A 15,198-nucleotide genomic window follows, 5' to 3' on the forward strand; every position below is an offset into this window, starting at 1 on the left:
GCTGTTGCAGACAGGGGAGATGTGAGATGGGAAATGTTGACATAATCCACAACCGGTGTTGCCAATACAACTTGCAATGTTTAGCTTCTCCATGCAGTTATGATACGACTACTGCTAGTTTGTGGCAGCTATGGGAAAACAAATTAATCGACACGAAGTGCTCCGGACTGAGCCAATGCATGACCAAGGGGCCCAGCTGCTCCCTCTTCTTGTGCCGCTTATAACTCAGCCTCATCTTTTTACTTGCATTTCCAATGTACTGAATTCAGCAACAACATCAATCATTAACCTTTTAAGTTCAAACACTGATTCTCAAAGAATACGCTCGGTCAGAATCAAGGAAATGTCGACCATTTCCAGCTAGTGAGCTCTTATCGGCTGGCGACTGATTACGTCACCCAACAGCCAGCGCAGCCACCACACCACACTAATACACACAATACGAGCTCACCTGCTGGATGTGTAGAGAGGAGGAGAGGCCCTTCAACCATGGGAGTTCACGTAGGGGTGAAAGCATTCTGTAAAGTGCTGAAAATGTTCTTTTCATCCAGATCATCTGCATGGCAGGAATGTCATGTGAAACAGAACAAGGGTTTTGCAATAGCACGCTTTAAAGACTTTGGTGTTCAAATCTGATATGATACAGTCACAACAGCTACACACACTACAAACATACATAGTTTGCACCACACACTGTTGATCATAAAGATTGGCAACAGTGATACAATACATGAAGCAAAGCTGTAGCACCTGATCTTTCTTTTAAATTTACATTTTACACAGTGTAGAGAAATTCACTGAGCCGACTTCTAATAAGCTTGTAACGTCAATTGGGGAAGTGAACTAATTTTTCCAAGTCTCTGTTTCTCTCATTGAGCCTAAAATAACATTTTGACAGTGGCAAGCATATGATGCATGGCTCATAACAAAGACAAAGTTTGTCATTAAGCAGATGTCTACATTTATGCTTATGGTTTAATGACTCAGTTGCTGTGATATTTTCAGTTTAATTCACCATGTTCACCAATTTTGACTTTTTCAAGGTGAGTGGAAAGGAAAGATCTCTAAAAAACACTTGTTTTGACATATAATTTGTGCTCGTAGTCGGAAACTTGCTTGATTACCTTGTACCCAGATACCAATTTCAACTTTTTTCTAAGTTTTCACTTGTTGCTACACATCTGTGATTTTTTAAGAAGTGATGAAATTCATTACCACAAATTAAATTAGAAACATTGTATTGTACTTTTAATTTCATTCAGTTATATAGATTTTATACAATGTATTGGAGAAGATTGTGATTTTTAATAATTTGTGCCAATTACATATTTGTATTTTGGGGGTCTTAATGTTTTCCTCGATTTCGCATTTTCCTCAATTTAGCGTTTTTTTCATCTGGACAGCATGAAAACCTAAAATAGGGGTTTCACTGTAACAGCAACATGAAGTACTCTCAGAAAGCAGCAAATATCAGAGGAGCAGAGGAGTGCAATTAGCAGAAAAGGTGCAAAATCAAATAGAATATTGTTACTGAGGCAAAAGCCAGTAATTCAGTAGCACTGAAAGACTAAATAAACATGGGGAAACAATCTGCATTTGCGAGTTCAGTGGATCACCATGGATTGAGGAGAGATTCTTGGCATCTTAACGGACATGGAGAGAACATAATCATTTTTCTCAGTTTTTCATTTTCTTCACATGGAAGTTGTGACCTCTTAGAGATTTGGAGACTTATATTTCACGTACAGAGGCCTAGTATGATTTCAGTTGCTTGCCTCTGCAGGTGGCTGCTGTAGAAGAATTTACTGGAGAGGCTCAAGCACTACAGATAAGCTCCTTAACCTAGAAAATGTGGTATAGGAAAACACAATGTCACTGAATCTACACAAATAACATGAACATCATACAGCAGGGAATAGGCTTGACATTTAACTACAAGTGTCATTCAATAAGAATGCCCCACATTTTCTAAAAAAAAAAGCCATTAATATAAATAGACAAACTTCCTTGTAGGTGCTTCACATTTGATGTTTGTTCTGTGCACCAGTGAAGTTTCGAACCATTCTGGCAGATGGCAGAGCCATAGTACAGCATCAAAATGGCATTTACGTATGACTCATATTACAAGCAGTGTGCTGTTATTGAATTCTTGTGTGCAGAAAAAGAAACCATGGTGAACATCCATAAATATTTGTGTGCAGTTTATGGCGATGCTGCAGTTGATAGGAATACAGCTGGACGATGGGTAAAAAAATTGACAGCCTCAGGAAATGCAGAAACAGAGCTCCATGATCAGCCATGCTCGGGATGACCTGTCACAGCCACTGTTGCAAACACGCTGAATCATGTGGATGCCATTATTCATGCCAACCGGCGCAACACAGCTCGAGAATTGGCTCTACGTTGGTCAGCACTGGAGTGCTGAAACATGAAAACATGGCTATGCCTACAGGACAAGAACTTTTACCAGCAGGGAATACATCCTTTTCCACAATGTTGGAGAACAGCCACAGAACGTGATGGAGACTACGTAGAAAAATAGGACATGGACAAGAAATGTTGATGTATATTGTCATCAAATACTGACTATTTAACAATATAATGGAAGGAAACATTCCACGTGGGAAAAATTATATATAAAAACAAAGATGAGGTGACTTACCGAACAAAACAGCGCTTTTGTTCGGTAAGTCACCTCATCTTTGTTTTTATATATAATTTTTCCCATGTGGAATGTTTCCTTCCATTATATTGATATCATTAATTTGAATCCAACAATTACGTTTGTTATTGTCACTGTTGCATTTCGAAATCTTTTCTGTCGTCTTATTTTCCTCTTTCTGTTTTTGCCAGTAGTTTCACTTTGTATTCACCTTCTCCTTTTTACCGTAATCTGCTATACAATTTTATCCCGCCTATATATATACTCAATAATACGTAACCCACCTCCAAACCATAACAAAAAAAAAAAAAAAAAAAAAAAAAAAAAAAAAAAAAAAAAAAATATATATATATATATATATATATATATATATATATATATATATATATATATATATATATATATATTTATTTTTTTTTTTTTTTTGCCGCTTTCAGCACTACCGCCGCTATAATATCCACCGTTTCTAGTTCACAAACAGCTCCTTTCACCTTTTAAACAACCATTTCGGCCAGTTCTAATAACTTTCGCTTTATTTCCATTTCCGTTTTTCCCACATCACTGATCATTTTTAGCCGCTTCCCACGGGTTTTAACGCCATTATTTCTTCGTCAAACAATTGTTGGCCTCATTTTCATAATCTGCCACCACAATACCACTCCTCTTAATATACTACACGCAGTTTTTTTGAAATTTTCCCGAATTTCTCCGTCCTTTAACGTGTTTTGGCGGCAACACAACCACCTAACCTTTATGCACATCGTTGTCTACCAACCCAAGTCCAACATAGCCCAGCTGTAACCAACACCTTTTCGCCTTTTTTCATTCCAGATCTCCAGTTTCTTTCCGGTTCACCTTTATCTCTCCCCATATATTTTTATTTTCATTTTCAATTCACCTCATGTTACACTTTCCACTTTCTAATACCATGTCACCCTCACAACACCCCCACAATGACTCCATTAAGTTTTATTTACATTCCCTCCGCAAACATGCCTTCGCCCTAGCCAGATTACGACCTGCCAGCGCTTTTGTTCGGTAAGTCACCTCATCTTTGTTTTTATATATGACTATTTAACAATAAATAAGTTCTGAGAAAAAAATGTGGGGCAGTACTTATTGAAGGACCCTCGTACATTTGTCATCAATAATCTGGATCCATGAACAGGATTACATTGTGTTGTCAATAGGATAGCAAAGTTGTCAATAGGATAGCAAGGTTAAAAGTGGGGTTTCATCAGTTTGGAAGAGAATACATACCTGGCAAATCCTCAATCCTGGAAAGGAGAAGGTATTTCAAAATAATACCAAGATGTTAGGCCTGATCTGTCGATTGCACACTTGGCCACATGACAGCAGGCCATCAAGGACATGAATGAGTTCAAGAAAAATTGGGCCATGACAGATATGCTAATAGTATCTCTTCATCTGGCCCAAGAACCGAACCACCTAGTCAGTCAGACAGTAACCCTAAAATTTTCTCAAAACCGCAGTGTGAACTATCATTATTTATATTCATTAAGTGGGTCTTTGAAAATGAAATACCTAACTTCCTTAGCCTGTTGTGTCTCTAAAGGTGTTGTCATCAGCCAGGCTTTAAATTCTAATCTTACTTCCTTTGTATTCATTAAGACTTATCAAATTAACAACAAGAACAATCCTAGGAACACTGACAGATGAAATGCACGGTGGATAAGAGATGAGAGTTATGGACTGTGTACAAATCACCTCCGTCACTGCATAAGTATCCCCATATACACTTACCTTCAGCATCTAGAAGCTTCACAAGATCCTCACGGGGCCCAAAAAAAGTAGGGCCAATATTAGATCCTGATAACATCCTCTGTATACGAGCAAAGTCCTCTACTTTTCCTAGACTTCGCTGCTGTGATGAGACTGGAAAGTGTGATTTACGAATCTGAAGCCTTGTTGACTTGGACAGTTGTTTTCCAACGGAACCTAAAAAATCAATTCACAACTAAGAACATAAATAGGAACATAATCGGTGACTGTTAATGGTGTGTGCTTCACGAAAAAATTAATTACCAATAATATCCCAAAAATAATTACATTAATTAAGAAACTTGATTTTGTAAGCAAGAGCTTCCAAATTGTTCAAATCTGTGTTAAGCTCATTATAATCCATCAAAGGTTGAAAAAGTGGAAAACAAACAAACACACACACACACACACACACACACACACACACACACACACACACACACACAAATTCACAACTCTCACTTATATGACTACTGCCTCTGGCAGGTGAGGCTGGATTGTGCACAGAAACTGTGCCTGATGGGAGAAGCAATAAGCAGGAGGTTCAGGTAAGGAGGAGGCTTGAGGAGGGAGGGGGTGGGAGGTTGTAAAGGAGAGACATAGAGGCAAAAGAACAAAAAAGGCTAGTGTGTTTGTTGGCAGAATAGAAGGCTGTGTTGTGTTGTGCTGGAGTGAGGGCAGGGAAGGGGATAGCCAGGTGGAGGACAGGAACTAGCAAAGATCGGACCAGAGGGTGGGTGGGGGACAGTGGGTACAGGAACATAGGATGACTGCAAGGAGATTTCCCACTCGCACAACTGAGGAAAGCTGTATTGGTAGCAAAGATTCTGTTGGCACAGGTTGTGAAGCTGTCATGTAACTGAAGCATGTTGTGTTGGGCAGCGTTTTCACCAACTGGGTGATCCACACGTCTCTTGGTCACAGTTTGTCAGTGGCCATTCATGTGGACAGCCAGCTTGTTTGTTGCCATGCCCAGATAGAAAGCAGCACAGTGGCTGCAGCTTAGTTTGTAGATCACGTGACTGCCCTCACAGGTTACCCTACTTTTGATGGGATAGGAGATGCCTGTGATTGGAGTGGAGTAGGTCCTCTTATGTGACCTTCAAACTAAGCTGCAACCACTGTTCTGCATTCTACGTGGGCTTTATAACCAACAAGCTGTCTGAATGAATGGCCACCACCAAACTGTGACCAAGAGACAACTGGACCACCCAATATCTGAACATGTTGCCCAAAACACCATGCTTCACTTCCGTGACTGCTACACAGAGTGCACCATCTGGATCCTTCCTACCAATATCAGCTTTTCTGAATTGTGCAGTTGGGAACCCTCCCTGGAATATATCCTACGTTCCCATAACCACCCTGACCTCAACCTTCACTAGTCCCTGCCCTTCACCCACCTAAATCTAAAGAGACTTAAAACTGGTTCACAGCAAAACTCAATCTCTTAATTTTCTGAAACTCATTATGACCTTCAAAACCAGTATTGATGATCTACAGTTCACTATGATATCAATTAATATACACTTTAAATGAACTCTAGCCATAAATTTACATGTACAAATGAATACTGTTAGACTGAAACCACAATGAAGTCCAAGTCCAAAGACAGTGCTGTAAAAGAAATATAGCACTTAGTTCTGAAAGCTTGTTGATTACTGACAACAACATCCAGTCAGAATAGAACTGAATTCCTGGACAGAGAGTGCTGCTATTTACAGAAACATAAAACACTCCAGAATACACAAACACAAGACATTTTGAGAACCTTCCTAAAATGATATACAGGTTGTATCAAAAAGAATCATCTGATTTGGCATTTCTATATTTCTGAAATTAACAAACATATGAAGCTTGCACACGAATAGCGCTGTATGGCACAATTTGATATTTCGTAGAATCCCGTGGAATAATGCTGTATACGGCAGTTTGCATCGCCTGCTGTTATAATTGACATGTTCACCGCCCGAGGGCAGCACAAAACAGCGACGAGACGTGCACAATTTTCTCGCCTCTGCACAAACAATGCTGTATGTTACAAGAATGGTGGAGTGCAGCAAGGTGATGCTTACCGCAAGTGGTTTGAAACGTGCAAATAATGCACGGAAAACGAAAATTAACATTGGTAGTTGGCGGGATATTAAGAGGAAAAGGCTTCGTGATGCTGGACTGGAACATAAATCACGAAAAGGAAAGGTAATTCCTGTGAAACAGCCTCCAACACAGGTGAGCGGAATAATGCTGTATGGGTTTTGTAAAAAGGTGTATGTCTTTAGAGAAGCATATGTGTCCTGTAAAGTGGCAACGTGCCCTGTAGAGTACATGGCTCTAATGACACGTTATGTGTATCTTCTGAAAACATTACAGTAAATGTATGTAACGTGAATGAAATTAACTACAGTTCTGTAGTTATCATTGGCGAAAAAATAGAATACTCAGCCTGAGTAATGCTATATTATTAGAAGAGAATGTGAAATTTGATAATCTAGTTGAATATTAGGTAGTAATAGTGATTGTTTTCGTGATTCAGGATCGTGTATGCAATGCAGAAGTGTGCTCAAAAGAAGGACGCAAGGACATAAACCTGGAAATGAACTTAAAGCTGTACGAAGAATATCATGCCTTAACATACGATGAGCAGTCCATATACTTAATAAAATCCATGGAAATAGGCGTGCCAGCCAGGCGCAAGAGAGGTAAGACAGACGATACTTCACGAAAACAAGCTACTTTCAAATACAAAGTTTACTCAAAACAAGTGTGTCAAAAAACATTGCTTGACATATTCTCCATCACCCAGCGATGAATGCAGACTCTGCAATGTAAAGTAAAAGGTGGAATAACCACTCCTAAAGACAGTAGAGGAAAACATTGCAATAGGCCACATGCCATATCAAATGACGACAGACCTCTTATTCGGCAACACATATCGAGTTTCCCAAAGCAGATGAGCCATTACAGCACGAATAAATCCTCAAAAGAATGTCTGCACCCCGATCTCAACCTCTGTAGAATGTATCGATTGTTTACCGATAAGTTTCCTGATAAGTCAATAAGCAGGTCATACTATCAAAGTGTGTTTCAAACAGATTTTAATCTGCGTTTCAGACACCTAATCAGATACTTGCAGACTGTGTGATTTGTTGTTTAACAAAATGATTGCAGCTTCGGATGAAATAGAACTGCACAAGATCGAAATTGAGAGTCAGTTGCATCATTCAAGGGCAGACCAAGCATACAAAGCCCTAAAAACGATACGGAAATGGCTAAGAGGAATAACAATATACATGTTATATGTGTTGACCTACAACAGCTTTTACTTTGTCCTACATTGACTCATCCCACGGTATTCTACCAGAGACAGCTGTCGTCGTATAATTTCACGGTTCATGACGTTGGTTCTGGAAACATCACCGTAAATTTATGGGATGAATCCACCGCAAGGAGAGGTTCAGCCGAATTAGTTTCCTGTCTGCTTAAATTTGTGATGCACAATTATGATACGCTTGAACAAGGTATGGAACGAAAACTAATTGTTTGGTCTGACCGCTGTGTCGGGCAGAACAACAACTGGAGAGTTTTAGCGCTTTATTTCTATCTGATCACCTGCAAGTACTTTACAGAAATACATCAGACGTTTTTATGTTCGGGTCACTGTTTCCTACCTTGTGACAGGGATTTTTCAGTCATCGAGAAAAGAAAGAAAGTGTCAAAAGTTATGGTTCCTTCAGAATGGAAGCATGTCATTGTTGAGGCCTTTGTCGATCCTTTAAAACTGACCATTCATGAGATGATGATGGAAGACTTCAAGGACATAGGATCCATCGAGTTGCTTTTGAAGAAGCCGCCTGCTTTGAAAATTACCGATGTACTTTGGTTGAAGCTGTGTAGTGATGATCCTCGAGGTTTAAGCATGCACCGTACCCACAACGTGCTTCGCCGATGGGAAAGACACTGTATTGTAAAGCATGGTTGTGAACATCAAGTAAAAAATTGTCCATTGCCTTCTGAATTCTGGTTGCTCTATGACGGGACGCTGAAAGTTCATAAGGAGAAGAAAAGGGATCTATTGGACATGACGAAATATTTGGAACCAAAATACAGGCAGTTTTATGAAAACCTGCAGTGTGACAACTGACTATAATGTACTAGATTTGAGCCTAAACTTGATAAACTAATGTTGTATTTTTTTTTTTTTAAGATCAAGCAATTCAGTTTACAATAAATATTATTTAGTATCTTGTTTTAAATCTCTTACTTACTATTTTTGGATTCTAGTCACCTTATAATTACAGCAGAGCACTGGCTGATCTGGAATAAGGAATAACGCTGTATATCCATAACTTACTTATTCTATAACTTACTTATTTTCGAAAAATCTGTACTTAGCACAATTTTAAAAACCAGAAATTAGTATTTTCCACAGTCAGTATGCACAAACAATACACATCTGCTATTACATTACTATATCATATTAATTCTCTGGAACTAACAGTTTTTGTCAATTTCACAACAACTGCAAAATGTGCCATAAGCATTATTCGCGCACATGCTTCATATAATGATTTTTTTTCATAGCTTTTCTTAGGTGTTCAATATCCCCCCCCCCCCCCCCCCCCTTGAAATGCATGGCATATGTCAATGTGGTATTAAAATTGTTCCCACATAGTAGCAAGCATGTGTTGAGTTATAGCTTCCACAGCTGCTGTTAAGCGATGTCTCAATTCATTCATTGTTGTTGGTAACCAAGACACAAAGTCTTTTATAAAAACCCCACAAGAAATAATCACATACAGTAACATCCAGTGACCTTTGAGGGTAGTAATATAAGGCTGAATCATTTGGTCCAGTGCGACCAATCCATCGTTCAGTAATCCTTTGATTTAAAAATTCCCACACTTCCAGATGTCAATGTGGAAGTGCTCCACCTTGTTGGTAGATAAAGTCATTTGAATCAGTCTACAACTGTACAAAAAGAAAGTTCTCAAGCATATCGAGATATGTGCTTTCTGTAACAGTGTTCTTGGCAAAGAAAAATGGACCATACAATTTTCCTGTGAAACTGCACAAAATAAATCAAATTTTGGAGAGCCCCTCTCACATTGTACAACTTCATGTGGTTGTTCCATACCCCATACTCTCACATTATTACAGTTCACCTTTTCATTTAAAGGGAATGTTGCCTCGACACTAAGCACTAAGTGTGGAAGAAAACTGTCATCCCCCATCCTGCCAAGAATGAAGTTACAGAACTCCACACATTGTGTTTGTCACCTTCATTAAGAGCTTGCAGTAGCTGAATTTTATATGGTTTCATGTGTAAATGTCGACGCAACACATGCCATACAAACATCGGAGGCATGTTGAGCTGTCGAGCTGCACATGCGAATGAATTTCTGCAGACTCCTTGTGAAACTACGGTGGATGTGTTCGACGTCTGCGTCAGGCACTCGGGGATGGCCCGGCGATTTGCCTTTACACAAACAACCTGTCTCTTGGAATTGTTCATGCCATCATCTAATGTTCTGTGCTGTGTCAGGATCCATATCACAACTAGGGCGAAAGTCAGGCTGCACAGTTATTACTGACCCACACTGGGCAGCATGTAGAACACAAGACACTTTTTGTTGTCACAACACCACTTTTATTTGAACTGAAGTGGGTGCACACTGCTGTTACCTAGCGGGAACCATGTAAAACTCGCAAGTTTACTCTTTCCAACAGTACACTGTTCATGCACATGTCTCAAATAACATAATACTAATGATTTTTTTAAAAATTGGGTTATATTTTTTATACTAAATAACAAATAACTGCTGGTGGTTGGGTTTGAAATGATGCCCCATGACACACAAGCCAACAACACTAGCCACTAGGTCACACTGCTAGCACCACAACTCATGACTGGATAAGAATCTCATAACCCATATTGCATGGGAGGGGATTCAAAATATCCAAATGGGAATCCATGTCAGTGCTCTTCACCAGCTCTTTCTACAGGAATTTGACAGCAGCTATTTAATTAAGTAGCTCTGCTGTGAAACTTCCTGGCAGATTAAAACTGTGTGCCGAATTGAGACTCAAATTCAGAATCTTTTCTTTCACAGGCAAGTGCTCTACTGACTGAACTGCACAAGCATGACTCACAATCCATCATCACAGCTTTACATCTAGCAGTACCTAACCTTCTGCCTTCAGAATTTCACAGAAGCTTCCCTGCACAGAGAGCTTCTGTGATATTTGGACGGAAGGAGACAAGGTACTGGTGGAAGTAGAGCTGTGAGGACAGGTAGTGAGTCGCGCTTGTGTGGCTCAGTCGGTAAAGCACTTACCAGCGAAAGGCAAAGGTCCAGAGTTCAAGTCTCGGTCCTGCACACGTTTTAATCTGCCAGGAAATTTCACATCAGCACACACTCCACTGCAGAGTTAAAATTTCATTTTGGTAGATCTGTTGTATCGGTGTTTTTGCTATATTTGGCACCAAAATTAGCTACATATTTTTCAAAGTAAGATGCAGAGATTTCATTTAGCTCTTTTCTGCCAGAAAATTAAAGTGAAATGAAACATTGGGTTATATACGTGATTTCTGTTTCCCATTTCACTTATTAGCCTATCAAATATATTGAAGCAGTCTAGATTAAACAGTTTCATTTCAGTCCTCAGTTGGCAGAATTAGGAAGCCTTTGGTTGAACAAACATATTACTTTCTTCGAGTCCCAACTGCCAATCTTTGAGATCCTAAAAATACTACAGCGAAGTAGCACAAAAGCTCCATTGTTGAACATGAGCTAGCTGTCTAGGCAGCAGCTGTACGAACCCAGTGCACTGTTGACACACAACTCAAGTGACACATGTTCAACAGTAGTCATTTATGTGCTACTTTGACGAAATGACACTGTGACTACGACATGCATTTTCAGTCTCGTGCAGAGGGAAGGCTTCTTGCAGGCAGGAGATAGGATCATGTAGGGCAGGAGCTCACATGCCTTCCCCAGTCAGTTTTTAAATTATCTTTCTTGTTGGTTTAACTAGGCAGTTTTTGCATACCCTCTGTGCTTGCACCCACGGCGGGGGTCCTCTTTCTTCATGGGCTTGGTACAGGCCTGCCAGTAGCTCAAATTTTCACTCTCATCGCTTTCCATATTCTGGAGCTGCGTGGTTAAAGCCTGAGTATTCTCATAGTGATTTTAAAATGAAAAAGCAGATTGTTTTCTAAACATGGCCCTTAATTTGCTAAGTATGGAAAAGAGCTAAAAGTCACAGGTTTAAATGCATATCAATCGATCAAAATACTACACACACAAAAAATTGCTGAGTTCACTTCTGTCTGTACTTTACTATTAGCTTCAGTATTTTGTGGATTATGTCAATATTTAGAACTGTATAATTTACCATATTTACTACTTTTTAAGCAGTATGGTGTAAATGAAGTTTATATAACAAACAATTTGGAACAATTTCATTACAAAGTTTATTGACATTTTATTTAGGCTGCACCAATGAAATTGAGCTCCAGCCACCAGTGGTTGTGACTGTGTCAGGCAGTACACTATTAACACTGCATTCTAAAATATGGGATTGTTTTTCCCACTTACTTGCATTAAGTTACGTTTTTGTTAATTCAGAGCAAGCAGCCATTCATCAAGCAAAATAAAATTTTTGTCTAAGTCATCTACCAAAAGGGTCATGCATGAAGGTTCCCAATATGCCAAAGGTTCCCAATATGCCACCTCAATGCCATCATGTGTGGTAATGATAACAACAATATTATGTAAAAGATGATTTCCACTCATCATACTCAAGAGAATATGAGTCACAGACGAACACAACAAAAAGAATGTTAAACACATGAGCTTTCAGCCAAAAGGTCTACTTTTAAAATAGGCAAAACACACACACACACACACACACACACACACACACACATATTCACCCAACCACAATTCACTCACACATAACCACTACCTTCGGCTAGAGAAGCAATCTGGGTGATGAGGGTAAGAAGGCTTGGACAGGGAGCGGGAGGGATAGCGGATAGTGGTGGTGAAGTACTGCTTGTGTTAGCATGCAGGGATGTGGTGGGGATAGAGTAGAGCAGCTAGGCGCAGTCGGAAGGTTAGCTGTGGGGTGGCGGAAGTCGCCCATTGCCCCCCTACCCCCACCGTCTAACATTCTGACTGCATCTCGCTAGGTATATTAAAACTTCTACTAAAGATTCACGCTTTTTTGTATAGTAATAAAAATGTGTCTTCTACAGCCTATTAATTTTTGAGGCAGATAATGTTATTGAGATATGTTCACAATGCTTGATGACAACTCCAGGTACAACATATTCCAAACAGTTGAGACACCACTTAAATATCACTACAAAGCATGACGTTATTACAATGAACAACTGTTTCAATGCTGGACACACCACTTGGCTGCCCAATACTTTGTATTTCACAAGTAACCATTGAGGTTACCTGTGACTTTTTGCTTATAATTCTGTAAAAAGTTGTGTAATGTAATTGGATAGATAAAAGCTTATTCGCCATGCGGTGGCAGAACACGCACATAAAAAAAGATTGTGATTATGCAAGCTTTCGGAGCCAGTGGCTTCTTTTTGCGACAGAAGGGTTGAAGGGGAAGGAAGAGGAGTGAAGGAAAAGGACTGGAGAGATCTAGGAAAAGGGTTAGTCACGCACAACCTCGGGTCAGGAGAGACTTACTGGACGGGATGAGATGAAAAGACTGATATATGAGGACTGCCCTGGATGAGAGTTAAAAACATGAGAGCTTAAAAGTGGAAGACAGGGTAATATGCAAGACAGAGATTACTGCACAAGTTAATGAGAGTGAAAAGCTAAGTACATTGTACGTAACACAGGTGGAGGAAGAGGGCAAAAAATAAGAAAATGAAAGAAGTAGATAACTAAAACAGGGCGAAGAAAGGAATAGTTTCTGTGAAGAAATGACAAGATGGAAGAAATTAACGTCAATTAAGGGCAGCTGATGGTGAGAATCAAGGACATGTTGTAGCACTAGTTCCCACCTGTGGAGTTCTGAGAAACTGGTGTCCAATGTCCAGAGGCGCATGTGGTTGAACAGACACCAACTGTGTGTTGCATGTATATACCCTCTGTCTATGCCCAATCATCCTAACTGATAATTTGGTGGTAGTCATGCCAATGGAAAATACCAAACAGTGTTTACATAACAGCTGGTATATGACATGTCATTTCACAGGCAGCTCTCCCTTTAATGTTATATGTTTTGCCAGTAACATGGCTGGTATAGGTGGTTGTAGGAGGGTGCACAGTGCAAGTCTTGCAGTGGCAATGGTCAAAGAGTTAGGAGCCCTGTGATAGGGAAATGGGTGCAGAAGAAGCATAGGGTCTGACAAGAATATTGTGGAGATTGGGAGGACGATGAAAAAATATTCTAGGATTGGTCGGCAAAATATCAGACAGAATCGATCTCATTTCAGGGCATGACTTATGGAAGTCATGGCCTTGTTGAAATAGCTGAAAATACATTCCAGATCAGGATAATACTGAGTGACAAGTGGTGTGCTCCGAACAGATTGGATGCGATGGCTGGGAAATCTGCCTCTGAACTACACTGGCGCGGTAATTATGTCCTGAAGGCTGAGGTGAGAATAGTGGTGTATTGCTGTAAGGAGTCTGCATCTGAACAAATACATTTGCTTTGAATGCCAAAGCTGTGTTGGAGGGAATGTTTGACATGGAAAGGTTGTCAACTGTCAATATGTAAGTACTGTTGCCTGTTAGTAGATTTAATGTGGACAGAAGAGTGTAGCTGGCCTTCAATGAGGACAAGATCAACATCAAGGGAAGTGACACAGGTTTCGGAAATAGGACCACGTGAAACTTAATTGGGAGAAGGTGTTAAGATATTCCAGGATTTTTAACAGATCAGTCGATATGATAATGGTCTCATCAATGTATCTAAACCAAACCAGTGGCAGAAGACTTATGGATCCCAGGAAAGCCTCCTCCAAGCGACCCATGAAAAGGTTGGCATATGAAGGAGCCATCCTGGTTCCCTAGGCTGTACCCCTGATCTGTTTGTATGTCTGCCCCTCAAAGAAGAAGTATTTGTTGGTCATCTCATCATTTTTTCTGTTTTCCATTGCTCATTAGTTGCTTCAAAATTCATGGAGGTATGTTCCGTCTATGCAACTGACTGAAAGCAGTTTGTTTATTGTCTATTAGTTGCCCAGACAGAACATAACTCCATGAAAGTTGTTGGTAAGTATAACTCTACACCAGGCTCTTTTACAGTTTCAAATACAGCAATTTCTTGCACTTACCCAGCTAATCTGTGACCTATATGCCTCATCAACCATTTTCCGCTCCCTCAGACGTTTCTCTTTCTACAAAATCCTGCAGTTATCAGCCCGTTATGACTCTACCTTAGCTTTTGGAACAAATAGGAAGGAATAAATATTTCTGAAAGCTACGATTGTGCCATCACTTTTACTTTTATGTTTGTCTGTGGACACTACTACATATCTTGCCGCCAGCAGGGAAGCACCAGCCAGCAAGCCGTCTCATGATTTATTAGTTCTCCTGTTTAAATTTTTCTCTGATAGAATATTATCGATTACTCAAATGTATCCTCATTTTTATTGGTCTATTTTCTGTGCAGATACGCCACAAACTAATCATAACCTACAACACACAGTTCAAACTGAACATGGAGATGCTCCATCATCACACTGAATATATAAAAATGTCAAGGTAAAT

General features: G+C 39.7%; 1 protein-coding gene across 1 annotated transcript in view; it reads right to left on the minus strand.

Annotated features, from left to right (window-relative positions):
* Positions 1-15,198, minus strand: part of LOC124606551 (gem-associated protein 5) — a 344,051-nt gene that overhangs the window by 97,939 nt on the left and 230,914 nt on the right. The window contains exon 16 of the mRNA XM_047138535.1: positions 4,427-4,621. Coding sequence (XP_046994491.1) covers positions 4,427-4,621 — 195 coding nt within the window. The remainder of the gene's footprint in view (positions 1-4,426; positions 4,622-15,198) is intronic.

Source organism: Schistocerca americana, chromosome 3 (assembly GCF_021461395.2).
Source record: "Schistocerca americana isolate TAMUIC-IGC-003095 chromosome 3, iqSchAmer2.1, whole genome shotgun sequence".
NCBI classification, from domain to species: Eukaryota; Metazoa; Arthropoda; class Insecta; order Orthoptera; family Acrididae; genus Schistocerca; species Schistocerca americana.